Source organism: Punica granatum, chromosome 7 (assembly GCF_007655135.1).
Source record: "Punica granatum isolate Tunisia-2019 chromosome 7, ASM765513v2, whole genome shotgun sequence".
Classification (NCBI taxonomy): Eukaryota; Viridiplantae; Streptophyta; class Magnoliopsida; order Myrtales; family Lythraceae; genus Punica; species Punica granatum.
This window is the reverse complement of record NC_045133.1, coordinates 18833407-18853963: the sequence shown is the minus strand read 5'-3', so window position 1 is coordinate 18853963 and position 20557 is coordinate 18833407. Positions and strand designations below refer to the sequence as shown.

Genomic DNA, 20557 nt, shown 5'->3' with positions numbered 1-20557 from the left:
TGGAATTGCCAACCCGAACTATGCCTATAGGGGAGGCCTTATAGATGATACAAGATAAAAATCGACAGCGTGGGTATATACATATGTATATATATATATTCTTAATTAAGTGAAATTGAAGAAATAAAAAGGGAAAATTGCTAATTTCTTAGAAGCCCTCTTGAGTAGGGGTGTGCACGGATACCGGGTATACCGGGTATACCCGGAACCGGTTAGAACCTACTCGGTAGGATAGGATCCGGGTAGCTCATATTGAAAATAAAGTAGGGTCCGGGTATCAAAATAAGGAATCGGTGAAATCCGGTTCCGGTTCCGATTCCAGTCTATGGGGTATCCAAAACCGAAACCGGAATCCGGAACCGGATGGTAATTACTTAAAAAAAAAAGGGGTAAAGTTACCCTCAATGTGACAATATCAGTCGAGATTGGGAAGACATGAAGGAACAAGGTAAAGCTTAGCTTTCGTCTCAGCCTCTAGCCGGCAGCCGCTATAGTCTTAAACCCTAAATCGACTTTGTACTCCCTCTCCTTGCAGTTCCTCTTCGTCGCTCGCCTTTCGTCTCCGACTCTCCGGCCTCCGACTCTCCTTGAATCTCTCTTTACCGGTGAGATTTTGCCTCATCTCTTTACAAAAGCAGTTTTTTCTGTAACATTGCTGCGATTGTAAGTCCTCCAGATTTTTCATTACCATGTCTGATTTTGTCTTCAATGCCTCTGCCTCCGCTTCTTTACTGGAAATTTGTCTAGTATCGCACGCACTTGCACGGTCTTCGGTGCGGTGGCGGTGAGCTGAGGGCGATTGGCGCTGGCTGCGCTTTAATGCCGCAGATGATTTGTTCAAAGCTATGAGATCTGAGGGTGTTCTCGCTTCATGAACCCTAGAAAAATCACTGCTTTTCATGAGCTGTATATGGAAAAGCTTAACCAATTAGCTATCCGGACAAGCTGCAACCTTTTCTTAGGTTTAGGGTCTGATCGATGTGTCGATGCCTTGAGATTTTCTTGACTTCATTACTTCCCTTCTTGAGGATTCGTTCTGTTCTGATCTGTTCTGTTCTTGCCCAATGATGGAAAAACATGTTAATCTTGAGCGGTTGCGTGGTCATTGTTCGTCATTAGCAATTTCATCCTTTGTCGCGGTCGCTATCTATCTATCTATCTATCTATCTATCTATACGTGTTTGTGTGTGTGTGTGTGTGTGTGAATGCGGGCGTGTGTTTGTCCGTGTGCTTACGTGCTGGGGCGTGTGTGCGTGCGTTTATGCGAGTAGGGGCAAGTTGGTGAGGGTGGATGAGCTTCTGATGAATTCCATTGCTTAATGCTGCAAATGATTTGTTGAAAGCTATGAGATTTGAGGGCATTTACTAGACAGTTTTATTTGGGACTTCTGGATGAGCTCAGACTGCTCTCTTTGGTTTTGAGCTATTTGCTGATCGGAATTGGCCTGATAGTTCAGCTCTTTAAATCTAATGTCTTTTTAATCTCTTTTAGAAGGGTGAGGTAACTGGTCGGCGTTAGTTGTTAGCTTCTTTGCTCTTTTAACTTTTTATTTTCATGTGATTTTCTTTTTATAGAACTCAGCGGCACCACGACGGAGATTATGATGGATTAATGTGTGGAGCAACTACAAGGTAATATTAGCGAAATAAACACGAATCGCCATCAAAGAAATGATTTGTGCATCTTTTCATCCAAGATGGTTCGTCATGCTCTTGACAGCAGCTGCAGTGTTCTTTCTTCTTTTATGTTTGCTTGGTTGGGTTGGGCTCAATAGATTTGCTGAGACAAGATATGCTCTATTCGTTCTCCATGCACTTGTTGTTCCCCATCCGATTTTATTGAGAATGGACAAGTCTCATTCAGTTTTCTATTGGTTTGCAGCGGTGAGGAAGATGAGAATGGCAGTGCCAGTGAAGAAGCCACTCCAGTGGAAGCATAGAAGCACACCATGCTGGAGTGCTGGAATTAAATTACAAAATTTTGGCACATTCGAGTGGGAGATCAAGTGAGGATATTAGGAGTGTGATTTGTCTGCTTTTGGATAGATAAATTTTTTAGTTCGTGGACCGTATTACCATTATGGACGTATTGTGAGGAAATATTACATTTTGTTATGTGAGATCGTATTATGGATGGATTGATGAGACATATTATTTTTTATTGTTGTGGATTAATCTAAATTTATGTCGATATTATATTTGCCGTGATTACTGATTATGGGTGTGATATTTTCTATTTTATTTACGAGATAAAAAAATTTACAGGTTCCAACAGAGTACCCGGAACCTGTGGTATAATACAGGTTCCGGGTAGGTTCCGGTTCCAGGATTCAACAGGGTAGGGTCCGGTTTCAAAATCTTGGAACCGATCCCTTACAGGGTAGGGCCGGGTATCGTGAAAAAAACAGGGTACTCGGAACCGATCACCCCTACTCTTGAGTGTCAAACAGGACCGGACTTGACAATTGGGCTTGCTAATGATTCGGCTCAGTTGGGTCTCTCATATGGTGTTTAAATGGGCCAAATAGTCATTCAGGCAGATAAAATTTTTCTTTTTTCTTTTTTCGGATACAAACAAAATCCAATCAAATAATGCAAGAATAATTCTCCATTTTTCTTTAATTAATTCTCTTTTGGCCCATTTTCTTTAATTAATTGATTAGTCACATTTCCACAATCAACCATTCCTTTCCTTTTCCATCCTGTCGATTGAGCATGCTCAGACAACAAATAAAGTCATTGCCATCAAATTTCCTGCGAAAACAATGGGAAGATTCGATCCAAGAAAATTTACTGTGGTTCTTCCCTGCATCAAGCATACGATGAAAGAAAAGTACCATAAACTTCGAAACAACATTAGATTTGGTTCAAAACTCGCTTGTTTATGACTACGAATGGTTTCTCGTAGCATAAGGAGGACGTTAGTTATCTAATCAGCATGTGGTTATCGAGAATGATAAGCTAAGATTATCTCAAGCATAGGGTTTGGCATTATTTTTTAACAAATGCTCAATAAAGTTTACCAGGTAATACTGATGGAGAGAAATCAGGAAAGCATAAAAAGGATAAAATTACATTAAATAAATAAAGTAAATTGCAATCATCTAGATGTTGATTTAGATGGCAGGAAAATTTGTTCATCTCTTAAACGCTTTGGGTGTGTATTTGTTGAGGGACCGAACTTATATGGCCTGTTTGCACCAATTTGAGGAGAGGTACTAAGGTGGGTTTTAATAAACTCAGAAAAGCGAGAGATGATACAATCGATGGTCCATGTCCTTGTTTCAGTATTAAGAAGATTCAGTTTTGATTTCGTCAGTGAAATTTTATGGGTCTCTTTATTTGGTTTTTATTTAATTGTACTACATTTATAAACTTCTTTTATAAATGAAAATAAATTCCACAAAAAACGTGACTCATGAAAAAGAAAAAAGAGGTTATTGCCATCAATAAATTAATCATATGGTCTGTCTTTTTCTTGCAAAGACCCAAATGGGTTGAATAGAATTTCTTGTCTCATTCTAAAACTTCTTGGGGCTTTTCATCAAAAGCAAAAGAATATGAGAGACGTTTGTAAAATGAATATAATAATTCTCTGCGTGGAAAATGATATGCGTAAAGAAATTTAAGTGGGAAAGTGACCGGCCCACAATGTCATGCCTTCTTCCAACTTCCAAGAAATATGACAGACATTAATTAAGTAAATAAATAAATAAATTGTCTACAATGTGAATTGAAGAGCCGGCCGAAATTATTTTCTTGACGAAGCCTCTGCTTCTCGCAACTTCAAACATATGGGCAGGAGGATAGTGCCAAAACAAAATAAAGTCAGACATCAATTTTCACCCGTCGGACCGATGCTTAGATTGGCGAAAATCAAATCCTTGATGCATAATTTTTGTTTGAAATTACGGTTTAAATACTAAGTGATCATGCTAAAAAGTAAAAACAGTTTATGTTTGTTGATCAGTCAGAGAAGCCATAGCAGGCTACATACGCAATTAAGACCAAAATGATGCCGCTAAATGATTTCTTAATTTTGTTCAAACACCCATGTTTTGGTCTATAATGATTTAAAGGAATATATTCATTCCTTAACATCGAGGATTGATATCAGCCTGACTGATATGTAGACTTTCAAAAACAAACCAGCTGATAATCTAAGAGGTTCAAGAGAGAGTAAAATCACACAATAAAATTGTAAACGTCAACAAAAAATAGTCTGCAGGGATAAATCTACAAATTTAATTCAAGCAGGGGCGAAATTAAAGAGAAGGGGAAGGAAAACTAAAATCGTAAAATTAAGAAGGAAAGAATACGATAATTTCATATATAAGAAAGATAAATTCATTATAGTATATAAAGAAATTTGTAATTTTTTCCGAATCGAAGGGGTGGCCAAGCGCCCCCTTGGATCCGTCCTTGAGGTCGAGAGTCGTGGATCTTGAAAATTGGGATCGGAGAAGTAACCATTCTCTTCTCCGTCTTCAATACTCCTGGAAAATGAGAGGAAGGTACATGCAAAATGAAGGAAGGGTCAGCGATATTCCATTGGAAAATACGGATGACTAGAATAACAAGAAATGTAAAAGTATCCCAAATAGACAAACAACATGTAGTGCAATGGCACGTGGCTTTCTTAATATAACTAAGAGATTTGCAAGTTAAATTATTATCACATATGTCCCTTTATTTAACTTTTTAATTTATTTATTTTGAGTTTATAGAACTCCTTTATAATCGAAAAGAAGGTTGCTAAAAAGAGGATATAACACAGTGATACACGCACTTACTTGGTAACTGATAGACTCTAGGATTGATATTCAGTGAGACTACCTATGTACTGTTATTAGTTATTATGATTTATATTTTGTTATATTGTGCCCACGGATTTCCATTAAAACCGAAAAAAAGAAGAAAAAGAGTAGGGTTGTATCCTCTTACCTGTGTGCTTTTATTAATTATTACGATTTATATTTTGTTATACTGTGCCATGGACTTCCTTAAAACCCAAAAAAAAAAGAGTGGTGTTGTATCCTCTTAATTAAGGCCCAATTACTTATGGACTCAGTGAAAATTTTATATGGTATCAGAGTGAGTTACACTCCGCATGCAATTGTAGGCTCACACCATACCAAGTAATATGTGTATCTCTTTGTCGACGGGCAATTGAATTGCGTTCATCTCCGGCCTGAGTGTGAAGCTCACGGTCTCTTTAAAATTCGAGTGTGGAGAGAAACTTACCTCATCCTAGTCAAAACAAAGGGTGGCCTCATTGTCAATTATCCCCCATGTCTCGAGGTGCAAGAAGAAGTTCACCTTGTGATTATAAGTTTCGAGCATAGAGTCCAACCTTGGCCCATAGTCAGTTTTTGAGGTCGAATGTTCAAGTCCATGTGACATGTGTAGGTAAAGTGTCAAGTTGAATAAAAAATCATAAGTTTATATTAGATTAAGTACCATAACCTATTAGTTCGAATTTTTGGATTGAAAATGAACCTAGTTACTTATAAAGCTAAGTCAAAATTTGACACTAATAATCAACCTAAAACTCCTTATAAATCAAAATTTCACACTAATGACGTGAGTTGTAATTTATACAATATCTAAGATATTTAAGACCACTCAATATTTATGAGTGATATTTTGAATTGAGAGGATGTTCAGGCTCGCCACTTAAAAGGGTTTAGCATTTTTAAATGAAAATAAAAGTTAATTAAGAAATAAAAATTACAATAAAAAAGAAGAAAAAATTAAGGGCGGCCAACCTAGTCCACGTTTCCGTTTAAAGAAGCTAAGTCCATGCCAAGCAGGCAGGCCAACACTCCAAATTTGCAGGAGCCGAGAAACTTCCTTCCCGCATCCCATCTCCTTCACAATTGACTGACTCCTTCTTCTCCCCCCCAACACACACCCCCGTCTCCATCACTCTCTCTCTCTCTCTCTCTCTTTCTTTGCTAACTCTCTGCACCAGACAAGCAGCTTCTCCCCTTCCTCCTCATACCTTCGAAGTCTGACCTTTCATGAACACCTCCCCATCATTCAATACATATATATAAACCCCTAGCATCACTTCTTTCTTCAAACCCACCTCTGATCCTCTCTTCCCCTCTCATATCATATCTGTCGGGAACGCGGAGGTACATGCAGACCTGCAGAAACATTCCATACTGTTAAAAGAGATTTCAATGGAGCAAGTGTCATCGAGCTTCCTCCAGATCCCCGGAACCTTATTCGAAATCCTACTGGGCCGGAGCAGCCAAACATGGGGGAGCAGCCTGCACAAGTCCATCTCGAGGCTCTGGTCTTCCCTCCAGTATCAAGCCGAGCTTGGCCATTCGTTGTCGGGTACCTCGTTGGCAGGGGATAATATCCCGGGTTCGATTCTCTCAACCCGGCAAGAGCCGGTCCTCGATGGCCCGAAAGTTGACTGTGGGAGCTGCCTACTCAGAGAGGATGCCGAGATGGTGATGGGGAGGCTGGGGCTTTCTTGCAGCGGAGGCTGGGAGGGTCAGGAGAGCCTCCTCAGCACGGGGGAGATCTCAAGGCTGTTCGAGGAGAAGGAGCCGAGCTTGGAGGAGGTGAGGGAGGCCTTCGGGGTGTTCGACGTGAACCAGGACGGGTTCATCGACGCGGAGGAGCTGCATAGAGTTCTGAGGGGGTTGGGGTTTGGGGAAGGGAAGGAGGTTGAGGATTGTGAGAGGATGATCAGAGCTTTCGACGAGAATGGAGATGGGAGGATTGACTTCAGGGAATTTGTAAAGATGATGGAGAATTGTTTCTGCTGATGATAATTCCTTCCATTTTTTGAACATACATATAATCATCTGTTATCAATCAATCAATTTGATAAAAATTGGATTGAAGTCATTATAATATTTTCGCTTTTCTGCTCTTTCTTCCATAGATTTTGCCTTTTCTTTGTATCATTCGAATGATCCCTATATCTACCACAATCATCCATCGCCATCTTTCATATCAATCCTTGCTCGAAATTATGTCAATTTATTTTGTTTCATTGCAGTTTGGTTCAATTCGATGAAGCTATAAATGAAGCACTGGGAGATGGGAATTAATCTCAATCAGGTCCACGGGAACTTGATATTTTTTTTGAAAGAAGAAACAAATAAACCTCACTTTTGCCCCCGTATTAACCCCCCCCCCCCAAAAAAAAAAAAACCTCACTTATGATCAAGAGTAAACTATCAAAATGATTCCTAAAGTTTGGATCTATCACCATTTTGGTCCTTAAAGAATTTTAGCTCTCGTAATCATCCCACAACTTTAATTTTGTCTATCAAAATAATCGCATATTAAATTGTTAATATGTAGAATAATGCAGTCACTTAGTCCGTCAAAAATAATAAAAAACGATAGTATTTTGCTCTTAGGAAAAATTATAAAAAGAAAAAATTAAAAGATAAATTAAATTTTCCTTTTCTTAAATGAACGAAGGGGGCTTAGGTGGGGGCAACCCTCTGGCGGCTTTGCCGCCAACACCCCCTCGACGATGTCACCTTACCAAAGGCCCTGATCTCTTCGATATGTGAGATGGCGAGAAATCCCTATGGAAGGCGTTTGGGGCTTTCATAAGCCTTCTCGACACGGGAGGTGGCAGGAAAGGAGGACCCTTTTATCTGGCACCCTCTGATTTTTTAATATTTTAATTAACGATGTTAATGACAGGTAGACTGTAAGGACTAAATTGATAGACAAAAGTGCAACGTTTGTGGTGTTTCTATGACAAAGAAAGATTGTAGATGAAATTGATGGCTGCTTCAAACTTGAAGGACTAAGTCAATAGTTTACTCTATATTGTCTGTACATAAGTAAGTACACAACCAGGCTTTAAATTTGACTAGTTACATCAACCTAACCATATTAGCAGTGACATTATCATCAATATGTAATATATTTACAAAGAAAATTTTAAAACAGGTATATTTCATGCATATAACTAGAAATTTTGTGAAATGGTATAAGCAGAACTATGAAGTCATGACCAACATGGATCAGTTTAGGTAGTGCGACATCTTTTTCCCTTATACATGACCTCATATTCAACTTTTGTGAATTGAAAAATTACATGATTTAAGAGTTTTAACTCTTAATGGACCGATAACTTGAATTAGTTGTTAACCCTTTACCTTTTGGATTTCAGGTGGTCCAGATCGGGAAAACAAATAAGCTACAAATCCATATTTACCATGTTGACATGGGAGATAAGGGCTCAAGATTCATGATAAAGTCTATCCAAGAGGAATTAGTGACTTTAAACAAGACTGTTTGTCTGAGCAAGTTCACTGAGAGTGCTTTATTTTGGTACCAATTGGGCTCAATCAGTGTCAACAAGGACGTTACATTAAAAAGCAAGGCACTCACTCTCTTGAAAGCACTCATCCCAAAAAATCACTCCAATGGAAAGACACTCACTTGGGTATCAATAGGGACTCACACACACTATCATTTTCCTCTCTCCTTTTCTCTCTTTACCTTTTTTGTAATAAAAAAAATGTTGATGGATTACGAAAATTGGATTATTTATAAAATAAGAGAGAGTCAAACTTGAGGGATCAATTTAGGAAAGTCAATATTCAAGGCCTACATTTGTTATTATATCTTAAGATTAATTAGTTGGGAAAGTTGGGCCTTACTTTATTATAGATTAATTACCATGACTAATTTATGGGGCCACCCACAAATTTTGGGGCCTCGGCGGCTGCCTTAGTCGCTTAGCCCTTGGGTCGGCCTTGTGCACGGGTGATTTCGATTACACATGGGATGGTGGAGCATGGGCATTCAGCCTCTATTACGAATTAGATGCTATACTCATTATTGCTATTACAATTATAGATAAAAGCAAACGAAATAATTGGTTCTATGTACGCGTGGACTTGTAAAATCGAATTTCTATTACATGGAACGTCACGAGTGTTTTGTGCCGTGTTGGACCGGTATGTCTCGAACAGTTGATGTTATCGGGTCGTGTCATGGCACCATATTAGTATTATGGCACAGGGCCCAGGCACGATGACACGTGCACGATACAAATTGTCACCACTACTACAGTGCAGTAGTTATCAAAGCAAAAGCCAACTCGAGCTTGAAGTGGTGAATCGGGGAAACTTCATAATCATGATGAAGCAAAAATGAAAAATATCGGGAACCAAAGGTTATCCTTGCAATTAGTGCATAAAAGGGAAATTGGATAATTATGCTTTGTCTGGTCAAAACCCTAGAAAAGCTGGGAGAAGAGGACCGGAGCACGAAGGCGAAGCTCCTCAATTCGGAAAACAGAGATTCTTCTGCTCAATCGATCGTTATCAATCCTCCTTGTTGAAGGTGAAGGATCTTGCTTTCCAGCCACTCTTTCGTGCAACCCGACATTAATTTCTTTGAAAAATCGCAATTTTCTGTTCGGTTTTGTTCGAACTCTCGCTTTACTCGGATCTTCATCTGTTGGTTTCTCGTTATCGTACTAATTATGCTACTCCTCCGAACTATGTCGATGAGCTTCTTGTGGGCACCTATTGGGACATAGTTTAACTCGTAAGGCTGTTAGCTTTCGAGATATCCTAATTTTCGATGCGATTGTATGTTTGCGGCAGTAATTAGGTCCACTTTCAAAGTCCGAGGTTTGGTGATTAGGTGTATGGTCTGTTTTTGGTCTGCCTCCTAAGTTGGAGCATGTTGGGTTTTCTTCTGATTCTGGAATGTCACGGGGCAAGATTTGATGTTGAAGATTTTTTCTCTGGGTGCATGGAGTTTCTGTGGACTAACTGTTTCTTCCGTGTATATGTGGTTGCAGATAGATGCCTTCGGAAATGGCTGGTCAGAGGAATAGCTATGGCAAGCGAGCTCATTCTCACTCTGATTACGACAATGGGGGCAGGAAAAGAAGGAACCCAGGTGATGATAGAGAGCAGTTTGTTATAAATTCTGATGACACTGTTTATCGGTGTCTATGTCCCGGAAGAAAGATTGGAAGCATTATTGGGAAGGGAGGAGAGATTGTCAAGCAACTGAGAATAGACACTAAGGCTAAGATTAGGATTGGAGAGACTGTACCAGGATCTGAGGAGCGAGTGGTCACTATCTACAGTACTAGTGAGGAGACCAATTCCTTTGAAGATGGCGAAAACTATGTTTGTCCTGCTCAGGATGCTCTGTTCAGGATACATGAGCGGGTTACTTCCGAAGAGATGGGTGATGAAGACTCTTCTGAAGCTCCGCCGATCACTGCTCGTCTCCTTGTTCCCTCTGATCAGATTGGATGCATTATCGGGAGAGGTGGGCAGATAGTTCAAAGTATTCGCACTGAAACTGGAGCCCAGATACGGATTCTTAAGGATGACCATCTGCCTTCTTGTGCGTTAAACTCTGACGAACTTGTACAGGTAAGTTCAATTACTTTAACATGACCAGAACCGGGGATATCTGAAGTTTCATGATTTTTTCCCCTATAACATTTAGAGCTCTTGGCATCGATATGAAACATATGGATTCTATTACTTATTTGTATAGAAATAACTTGCTAGTACTGTAAGCTAAAAGGGAAAAAAAATAGAACAATAAAATAACTCATTCGTACCAACTTTGATTGTATCACTTTCTAAATGATTCCTCTTCATCTAGTAGCCAAAGTTATGATTATTTTCTTTATAGTATTGTTTACTGAACCTCCTAGTGTCTGTTGGTGGAATCAGATATCTGGGGAAGCTGCAGTGGTGAAGAAGGCTCTGTTTCAGATTGCATCTCGTTTACATGATAATCCCTCGAGATCTCAGCACTTGCTCACTTCCGCTGCGCCTAATGTTTTTTCTTCTGGCAGTTCTCTCATGGCCCCTTCTGGTGGCGCACCAATAGTGGGAATGGCACCCTTGATCAGTCCCTATGGAGGATACAAAGGCGAGACTGGAGACTGGTCCCGTTCCTTGTATGCAGCTCCAAGGGATGAAGAGACCACAAAAGAGTTCTCTCTTCGCCTGGTTTGTCCAGTTGCAAATATTGGTGGTGTGATCGGTAAGGGCGGGCTGATAATCAATCAGATTAGGCAGGAGTCAGGGGCAGCTATCAAAGTAGATAGCTCCACAACTGAAGGAGATGATTGCTTGATCAATATCTCAGCAAGAGAGGTGAAATATTCTCTTTTTCTAACTAAACTTCGGTTTCTTAAATTGAGATTTGAATAGTTACATGAAGATGAAATTTATCTTTTCTATTCGCACAATTTCAGGTTTTTGAAGATCCATTCTCTCCTGCAATTGAAGCTGCAGTTCGTTTACAGCCAAGATGCAGTGAGAAGATCGAGAGGGACTCGGGGCTTATCTCGTTCACTACCCGTATGCTTGTGCCGACCTCAAGAATTGGCTGTCTTATTGGCAAAGGCGGGGCTATAATTAGTGAAATGAGGAGGCTCACTAAGGCTAATATTCGCATACTCTCAAAAGAAAACCTTCCCAAGGTTGCATCTGAGGATGATGAGATGGTGCAGGTAATGACATTGTAATGAAATGTCATTTTTAGTTCTTTAACTTCTGCAGATCATGCAGTTTTAGCAAGCTGATTTGGATCTAGTTTTCCTCTTGAAAAGCACATCAAAATCAAATGACATAATGAGAATGTACCTTTGTTTCTGAAAGAGAAATAGGATGGAAAAAATGAAGATTAGAAACATTTTTCACTCAAGAAAACAGGAGGCAGGAGCTGTTTTACCTAGCTGAACTGATGGACTTGCAAAAATTAAAGCGAAATTGCAATAAGTAACTTTGCCTTGTTCTCCTTGCTTTCAAAGTGAATGAATGTGGGAAACAACACCTACAATCCTCACATTAGTAACTTACCGGGAACTACCCTTTGAATCGAACCACAAAGAATAAATAAAATTTAAAATGAAAAGAACAAAAAAGAAGTGTTCTTTGTTTTAGTTTGACTTTATTTCGGTCGTAACAAGAGTGCTTTTTACTGTGTTTATGATGATTAGATCTCTGGAGATCTTGAAATTGCAAAAGATGCTCTTGTACAAGTAACTACGCGGTTGAGAGCCAATATGTTTGACCGGGAAGGTGCAATGTCAGCTTTCATGCCAGTTCTGCCATACCTTCCGATGCCTGCAGACGGTTCAGATCCTCTGCCTTATGATAGCAGAGAAAGTAAAAGGACTGCCCGTGGGCACTCTTATTCTAGTGGTGGCTATGGTGGATCAAGTGAGCTGCCCATTTCCGACAGTTATGGGGGTTATGGCAGTTCGCAGGTGCATGATCGGGTAAGTGTAGGCATTCTTTTATATGTTGTTAAATGGCTACTCACATCTTGTTCAATATCACCTGCATCAGTTCACATATTTTTCAAAAGACTCTGCATATTTTCTACTAGTAATAGCTTTTCTGAACTTCCTATCAGGTTGGTGGTGGTGGAAGTGTTTATGGTGTATATGGGAGTGGCTATTCCTCAGGACGTACTAGTTCCTCTGGGTATGTTTACTTGACTTTCTTATCATTACGTGCTGAAATTTTTTCCCAACTATATCGTGTGTCCACTGGCAAATGGATTCCCTATTCACAGTAGGAATTTGGCAGTTGGCACTGAAACGGTGAGCTGTAGAGTGGTGTAAACATACTAGACCCTACATTGTGGGTTGGTTAACTCAGTGGTGGTAACCCTACTTGGGATTCAATCCACATCCCTACCCTGATTTATCAATCCATAGTCGCACATAAACACATACACATGCAGAGAACAGTTAAAGCACAACTAGATTCTGTTGCGTCTTAACAACATTTTGGGTACAGTTTCTGAGACCTTACTTGTCACATTAAAACTAGGAATCTTCTATTAGGATCTTCTAGAACTCATTCCTATCTTCTTCACGATTGTTTGAGTGTGCATCCTAATTTATAGCTCCTATTTCCAGGCTATCTGGGCAGACTCCTGTTTCCCGTCGGAAAAGTTACGGTTACTAGGATTTGGTCGATCTGATTCCACAGGTAGAATTATGACTTACTCCGTTAATTGACATTGCCTACCGTGTTTCCTTTGAACAGTAGGAACCAATGAAACGGATCTGACACTTTTCCATCCTAACCTTTCCGATGTCCCTGTATGTTGTCCTGAAGCCCAGCCTACTGCCCATATTTGATGAAGCCCAGCCTACTGCCCATATTTGATGAAGCCCAGCCCACTGCCCCTAACCAGAAGACCACCGATGAACCGCAGTTTGACAAATTGATGGCTCAGCCTCACCTTGAAGCTTCTCTTGTTAATGAGGACCAATTTTATGTGGAGACACCTATAAAGCTGAACTTTGCCGTTGCCTGTAACACCAATTGTCCAAGCTCCAATTGTTCCCAGTAGACCATTATTGCCAGCGTGCTTTTTGCTTGTTTTTGATGTTTTTGCTCATAGTACTGGAACCATGTGGCCCCTTCCTTCTTGCAGTTGTAATTTAGTTTTCAGTTTCAGTGCCTGAATGACAAGCTTGCTTTAATTTTGGATGCTTTCAACTTTTGTATCTATCCTCTAGTCTTAAGACTTATATAATGTTTCTTGCTTGGCACCGAGAGTTATATTCTGAATGGGGTTGGGCCATAACTTGAATTGGGAAATATGAGGTTCTAATGGGATCACCACCCTCACCCTGCTGAAGTAACTTTGTCGAATGCCATGGAAAGATATGACTTTATCTTGGTCTTTGTGGGGCAGACAATATGGAAGTATCCCGAATAATGGGTTATTCTAAAGTGCGGGATGCATTATTTATTTCACCATTGACAGTCTCATAGATGATGTTGGAAAATTTAAGATAGTGAAATTTAATTTAGGATTAGATTCTCTCTGGTTCTCCAGGTTAGTGGAAGTGTACAGATGAATGAGAAATGCATTCGGCTTTGAAGGCGAGGTTCAGCTGCAACAATGCGGGGCTTCCTTGAAAGGTTTGCTAAAGGTTTAATTTAGTTATAGTAGAAGGGCACTCATGAGTTTCCAGAAAAGTAGGAAGAAACATGATTAAATGCATGATATATGGCTCATACATGGTAAAGATAGATCAACTCATTATATTACTGTGGTTACACCTTGTCTCTGCTGTCTGCACTGGTGGGGTCAATACATGTGACATGCGAGTCCACGTAACTCTTGACCGCAACTATGCTGCATTTACATGTATACTGAATTTCAGGTATGATAATCCCTTTCTTTAAAAGGTTTGTTTTGTTCATTTTCTTTTTCTTCTGTTCATAAAGTTGAACAATGAAGGAGAAAGTGGAAATCACTAAACCGGGCAAGTAGTCTTCTGTTTTCAGGTGACCTTCTGCGTGGTTTGCCTTTACGTTGTCGGACTGTTCTGGTTATTCTTCTCAAGGGTTTGTTATGGTCATCTCCATTCCTGGTGGAAAGGAGCATGGGAGATCTTTGGATTTTCATGTAGGGTTCTCCAATCATCGCCAAGACTCAAATCCAAATTTCTCCTGGATCCTTGGGGTGGCTTTTGAGTTTTTGTGGATAGGGAAGTAGTGGGTAATTTTCTTTAATTGAAGATGTTTCGTCTGATGGAAGAAGAAAATTGATAACTATGCTAGCAAAACTTGGTTCTTTCATTCTTTTTGTTTGTGTGCGCAAAAATAAAATGGGAGGTTCTCCTGTCTTATGGGCTGTTTGGATTGCAGGTTATGGAGGGGTGGGATCATGAAGGGTTATGCTCCGACCCTTTCATAATCTGCAGTCTGAACAAGCTGTTATGGGAATCACTCCGGCTCTTTGCTAGCTGTTGGATCAATTTTCATGGTGGGGGTTGCATCAGAAAAGATGATGTAAGTGCACGCAGGCACATGGAGGTGGTTCCTTGAATTGGACCAGATAACTATATGAGGATTGTTTCGAAGAGGTAAAGGCCAATGGGATCAAGATTTACTATTGAACAAAGTGATTTAACACGTATGGTTTTGTTTTGAGGCTCTTGGGGACAAGCCCGAACTATTTTCCAGTCAAAAAAAGTGTTTATTCCTTCATGGGAAAGAATATAGCTTAATGATTTTCATTTTGTAATAATGTTCTGGAGATGGTGTGCAAGGCAGTCTCATTTGTCATGTAAAACTGCCTTAGGGTATCCGTCTCGTGATCGTCCCATTGAATATGGGAAGACAGATCCTATAGCAGAGGCCTCCACTTGGATGATAACCTTTTTAGTAGTTTGATTACAATGCATCTTGGCTGTGTTGTCAAACACTGTAAACTTTCCTGAAAGTCTCACAAACACGGAACTCTATAATCATCGACAAATTTGAATGTCAAGAGTTCTTGACTTTGAAATGAAATTTTTATTCGTTTCTTTACTAGGAGTACAAGTAACTTTCATCCGTAATTTAGGAGTGCTAGATAATGGAATGTATGTAGTAAATTATGAAAATCCGCTCACCTAACCTGTGTCCATCCCCATTTATGCAGCTTCTGTATCGCCAGTTCATTGACTACAACTACTCTGGAACCGTGAAAAGGAGTCATCAGTCTCTTCTGTATTTGCTAGCAAGAGTGCTATGCATGCTGACTGGACCGTCTGATTGGTTCGTATTTATTAGAATATATTTCGGTATCATGTATTCTTCGGAAGATACTAATAGTTCATATGTTGTCAACGCGATGTGAGGGCTCACAATGCAAGTGCGATGTGCTTACCAGGTCACGAGGCTTGTCCAATCCTATTGTATGGCGACCCGCAGCATACATGGCGGGTGTTCTCTAGGATTGGAATCACAATCATGCACTATCTATGCATTTTTGGAGGGCTTACTTATTGAATGTGGATACTGTGGATCGCAAGAGCGAACTTTTTAGAATGTATAGCTGCTGAAATTTAATAGCATTTGCGTATCGGCTTGACTCGTGAAAAGCACGTCGCAGTGATTTCCTGCGTTGTGAGGGTGATGTTACACAGGTAATCTATGTTGTTGCAGTGTCCTTGGACCACTATACTCAACACTTCACCTGTAGAATTGCTTGAGACTCAGCACCTACTTACAATGTCGGACCCTGAAACACGAGCAAATAGCGAATGCTCGTGGACAATCGCGTGGATACACATACTGAAGTTTAAGCATATCAATGAAAGTCTGATCCATCACCAGGTTTTTTGAACATGAAAGTTCTTGGCACCAACACTCGTATACAGCAGGGATAAAGTGGACAATATAAAACACCGTCGATTTGATGGAGAGGAATACGATGACTACCAATCGACATGGCACTCGGCCAACGACTAATATTTTATCGGGTAATAGAGACCCTTACTTTAGGTGCCTCTGAAATAGTACAAATACATTATATAGGACTAGGGCAATTTGGATTTTTTTTAAATTTTGCCTCAAAAATATGTAAAATTAATATTTGGCCTTCTCTAAAAAATAATAATTTATGTACTATTTATATTAAGTAATATTTTTTTCCCTGGATGAAAATCTTGACTCCGTCCCTGTATAAGACGCTCGTACATTCTGGGATCTCTTAGATGCACCATTACTTCATGGGTAGTAAATGCCTATATCCAGCAGGCTCATAGACCCTTTGTAATTGGTTTTGGGGTTGACATCTCTAAGGGCTAAAGTGGTACATACTCGGTGAACATCTCGAATCGGTTTATAAGATTGCTAGTTTGTTCTCAGTACCTGAGATGAGCGTAACTTTTTGCTCGATCACAAGGGAGGTCTATGAATCTAGTATGTACAAGAATAATTCTCACTAATAAGAATCAAACTAAGGATTTCTTAATTTACAGTCAGCGTCTCGTGTCACTACACTAAAACTTCTCATTCCAAGCATAACCTTTGCTTTCCCTACCTAAACTTCCAAGAATTTATCACTTCTCTAATTTCTTGTATTAAACATATATGAAATTCTCTGTTCATTCCGCTTGCTAACATCTTGAAGTCAATCCCTTTTTAACTTAGAGATCACGATTGCTCCTTTATGGTATGTGCAATTCCCAGACATTCATATGTTGATTTTTTCTTGGGCGAATATGTTGATTTTTTCAATATCTATTCAACGAATGAATCCTGAAATTTACAATTATTATCCTCACAAAGTATGCCCATTCCGCATTCACTGCTAGCCTCGTAGACCTTCCTCATATTACTGAAAATTCCCTTACAAAGCGATGACAACCAATTTAGCTGGTACATACTTTAGACCAGTTTAAAGTGGTCAGATGCCACGACCGGTCGATTAAGTTAACAAGATGGCTGTAAAAGAGCAAGCAATGGCAACTTTAATGAAAGGTGACTGATAGGCCTTAACCTAACATCTGGATGGCCTTTGAAATTCCCTCCAGCTTTTGGCAATGGACATTTTCCAACTTCCCATGTACCCTTCAAAATCAAAAGGGTAACTCCAATTTTCTGCTACCCCCCTAGTGGCTGGCAGTAAGTACACCCATAGATTTGACAGTCCTCATTAGCTGTCCCCTCTGCCCCCTCCAACACAGAGCCCTAGCCAGCCTTCCATTGAAGAGCTTCATCAGGTTACTTTCTCCATATAAATTAAGAACAACCTCCTCAGTCTTCAGTATCTCGGTCTTTCCTCCCAAGAACAAAAACCCTAATTCTTCTATTCTCTGTCAACAAGTCCTCTGCAGCCCAATTGGCTCCTTTCCTTCTCTACCACGCTTTCAGTGTTAGCCAGAACATGAAAATCTGCCCCATGAACACCTCCAACTTCCCCAATGTAGAAACAGTCCATGCCCCATGCTCTTTTCTCAATGGAAAATTTTTGTTCATCAATGGTCTTGCATGTGGGAAGGAGGCCGTTACGGTGCAGCCAAGGATGACTTGCCGGCTTGGTCTAATTTTTGAAGTATATATATGTACATAGAATTCCTGCAGGTCATAATAATACAAGATTGAATGACATTCATTTTTTTTCCCTCCTAATTGATGAGAATATTCATGTATTGTTATAAGGTCACGATGAATATATATTGTCGCATGCCGGCAAGTCACCTCTGGCTAAATTGTTACCTCCTTTTCTCATGCAAGATCTACGATGAAAAAAAATCTTATAATGGAAGGTTGATGAACAATTGCTGTATAAGTCATGGTATGATACCGATGGCATCGTCTAGATAAGATTATTGTCATCAACTTCTTTGACTTCTCCTTTCCCAGCTCTCTCTTGCAGGCAATTTACTGAGGTACGTGCTGAGTCAATTTTATTTCACCAACGCTCCCCATGATGGCTAGCCGACTAATAGTATGTTGATTAGGACAAGGAAGTTCATCGTAGAATGCTATTATTACCATTTGATCGATAGAGTGTTCTTCTATACATAAAATGCATGAAATTCATCATTTTCTGGCAATTGGGCCAATATGGCTTCCCTTGGAGTTTTGCTCAGGTCTCTCAGTAGCCTCTGTAGTCCATAATGATTGGACCCCTTCTGTTTTCGTATATGTCTCCAATGGTGGCCCCATTCATCAGATGAAGTATGAGAATGATGAGACGCAAGATTTTGTCAAGTTTCAGACTTCTAACCCGATTCCGAAAATTTGCGAATATTAGGTGTTTGATCTTCTTGTAGCCGCAGCTTGCAGGTGCACGATATATCTATGTCTATCGCTACAACGGCATTATTTATGCAATGCCACATTGCAAGATGATAATGGGTTAACCGGTAAGGTACGTAATATTTAATTTGGTAGGTCTAGATCTGGCTATATGTTCGGAATCACTGAATGATATGGGATTCCAAATCCATTGTTCGGCTCTTCGTTCTTAATTTGGATGGTGGATGGACTCCTTATTCCAAAGGAATCTTGAATTCAGAATTTACCCGTTCAGGGATCTTGTATTGAAATCTTATCCATCTAAATTTTGATCCTAACTCACTGCCCGAGCATTGAAAGGTCCTTTATTTTCGATCATCTTCAATCCTTTCATATGAAACCACTCTGAGAAAATAAAGTCGAAAGTTAATGATCTGAGCCACGAATGCAGAACGGAAATGCAGGCAAAGATTTAAAGCTCCTAGATGCAATATGATTGAGGAAAATACTATGACATAAATATTCTTTATATTATGTACATTTTCGGTGTCTATGCTTTTGGATCTCCTCGAAATATGTTTATGTTTGTATGTATACTTCATTATTAAACACGTGCTTAGAGAGATCCAGCCAAGTGCAGGAACACGTAGTCGAACAGCAATCGGTAATGTCTTCACCTAATAGGAAGGGAAATTTCTATGTCCCTATAGGGAGCTACAACCATCCTCCGGGAGATCAGACAGTCCCTTGTGAATGGCGCAGCAGCCCCCCACGGAACAGAGCGAACACCCTAACTAAGATTTTCGATATCAGATTCAGTTAATTCAGCTGAACCGATCAGAGTACTTCTTCATTGTATTCGCAATCAATACAAAGAGCTCAAAGGGCTGTCTTTCTCTGTACTTGCTTCTGCTAGCTATATATATGAGCTTTCCATTCGTACTGGCAACGGTAATGGCATGGCAAGATATTAATATAGCTATTGAGTAATAAATAATCAAATGGTGCCGTATCCAATAAGGCTGACAATTGTGGTTACCTTAAAATTTCATATAGTATCAGAGAGTTGGTTCCATATGCTTCGCACACATTTCCCCTTCATTTAATTAATTTCACTTTTTGGGCCTTGAAAACTAGTCCCCTTCACATGTGAGGCGGATCGTATTTAATTTCACAATAACAAAGTACCTTGAAAAGAGACAAACTGAAATCACATCGATTGAGGGTCAAGTCCTAACATTAACTTGGCCCTAACATAACATGCAAATGTCAATAACTTTTAACGATCGGACCGCTCATGAGAGCTGGTCCGTGTTACATGAACACGAGTATCACCACATCTCGATGATATTGCAAAGTTAACTAATTGTACCGGAGTAATGGATAAGATAGATTGTTAATTGTGCGTATCCGGTTAAAGAGAGATGAAACCTTCTCGGACAAGAAGAGCAAACATGAGGATGAAGAAGCCGAGGCCGATGCAGTTGGTGGAGGAGACGGCGGTCTGCGAGTATGCGGACAGTGTGATTCCGGCGCCCACCACTCCTATCAGCAGAGCAGTCATGTTCTGATTCATCTTTCTCCTTGTCCTTCTTCTTCTTCTTCTTCTTCTTCTTCTTCTTCTTCTTCTTCCCCTCCTGCTGGTTTGCGTTCTTGTCTTGTTGCAATGAAGGAGGAGGAGGAGGAGGAGGAGAGAGGGTTGTCTATGGAGGATCTGGAAAGTCAACTTCTTCAGGGCAGGGGAGTCGGTGACTGGGAGGGATACATCTGGGCCGATTGATTAGATTATGGCCACTCTCGTTTTTCTTTTGTTAATTACAACAAGGTCCTCCATTGTCTGAATTGGATTACAGTGTAGTCCCAGTTGATTTGTTTTGTGCCCTTTTAAATAGGTCAACCGGCTCGAAACTTTAATTAATCGGCATCTAATTAAATTTTCAAATATTAGACCGGCGAAAAAGTCAATTTGTTCCATCATTGGCAGCTAATAGGTCTCCGATCTCATTAGCACAGCTTTTGGGTTCCGA

The 20557-nt window shown here is 40.0% G+C and overlaps 3 protein-coding genes and 1 long non-coding RNA gene across 28 annotated transcripts; 3 read left to right on the top strand and 1 right to left on the bottom strand.

Moving 5' to 3' along the window:
- Window positions 1-311: 311 nt before the first annotated feature.
- Window positions 312-2211, top strand: LOC116212660. 2 transcript variants are annotated; one of them, XR_004157893.1, is made up of 4 exons: window positions 312-448; window positions 536-605; window positions 1576-1632; window positions 1883-2211. It is a non-coding gene; the product is annotated as an uncharacterized LOC116212660 (long non-coding RNA). The 2 variants fall into 2 exon arrangements; XR_004157892.1 differs by having other exon boundaries at window positions 448-605.
- A 3737-nt stretch (window positions 2212-5948) lies between these two features.
- Window positions 5949-6982, top strand: LOC116212719 (probable calcium-binding protein CML45). Its single transcript, XM_031547375.1, has one exon. The coding sequence runs from the start codon at window positions 6189-6191 to the stop codon at window positions 6786-6788; it is 600 nt and encodes a 199-aa protein (XP_031403235.1). The 5' UTR covers window positions 5949-6188; the 3' UTR covers window positions 6789-6982.
- Window positions 6983-9188: 2206 nt separating this feature from the next.
- Window positions 9189-15963, top strand: LOC116213314 (KH domain-containing protein HEN4). 24 transcript variants are annotated; one of them, XR_004158059.1, is made up of 10 exons: window positions 9189-9342; window positions 9809-10397; window positions 10707-11135; window positions 11237-11494; window positions 11984-12265; window positions 12403-12473; window positions 13846-13931; window positions 14301-14421; window positions 14664-14881; window positions 15442-15963. XR_004158059.1 is itself a non-coding variant. In XM_031548199.1 (8 exons), the coding sequence occupies exons 2-7, from the start codon at window positions 9813-9815 to the stop codon at window positions 12960-12962; spliced, it is 1674 nt and encodes a 557-aa protein (XP_031404059.1). In that variant the 5' UTR covers window positions 9189-9342; window positions 9809-9812; the 3' UTR covers window positions 12963-12986; window positions 13121-13555. The 24 variants fall into 24 exon arrangements, 4 of the variants coding, with proteins under 4 accessions (XP_031404059.1, XP_031404058.1, XP_031404056.1 ...); XR_004158048.1 differs by having other exon boundaries at window positions 13827-13931; XR_004158047.1 differs by having other exon boundaries at window positions 13827-14176.
- Window positions 15964-19631: 3668 nt separating this feature from the next.
- On the bottom strand, window positions 19632-20312 carry LOC116213014. Its single transcript, XM_031547813.1, has one exon. It carries the CDS (start codon window positions 20104-20106, stop codon window positions 19945-19947), a length of 162 nt encoding a protein of 53 aa, XP_031403673.1. The 5' UTR covers window positions 20107-20312; the 3' UTR covers window positions 19632-19944.
- Between the last annotated feature and the right edge of the window lie 245 nt (window positions 20313-20557).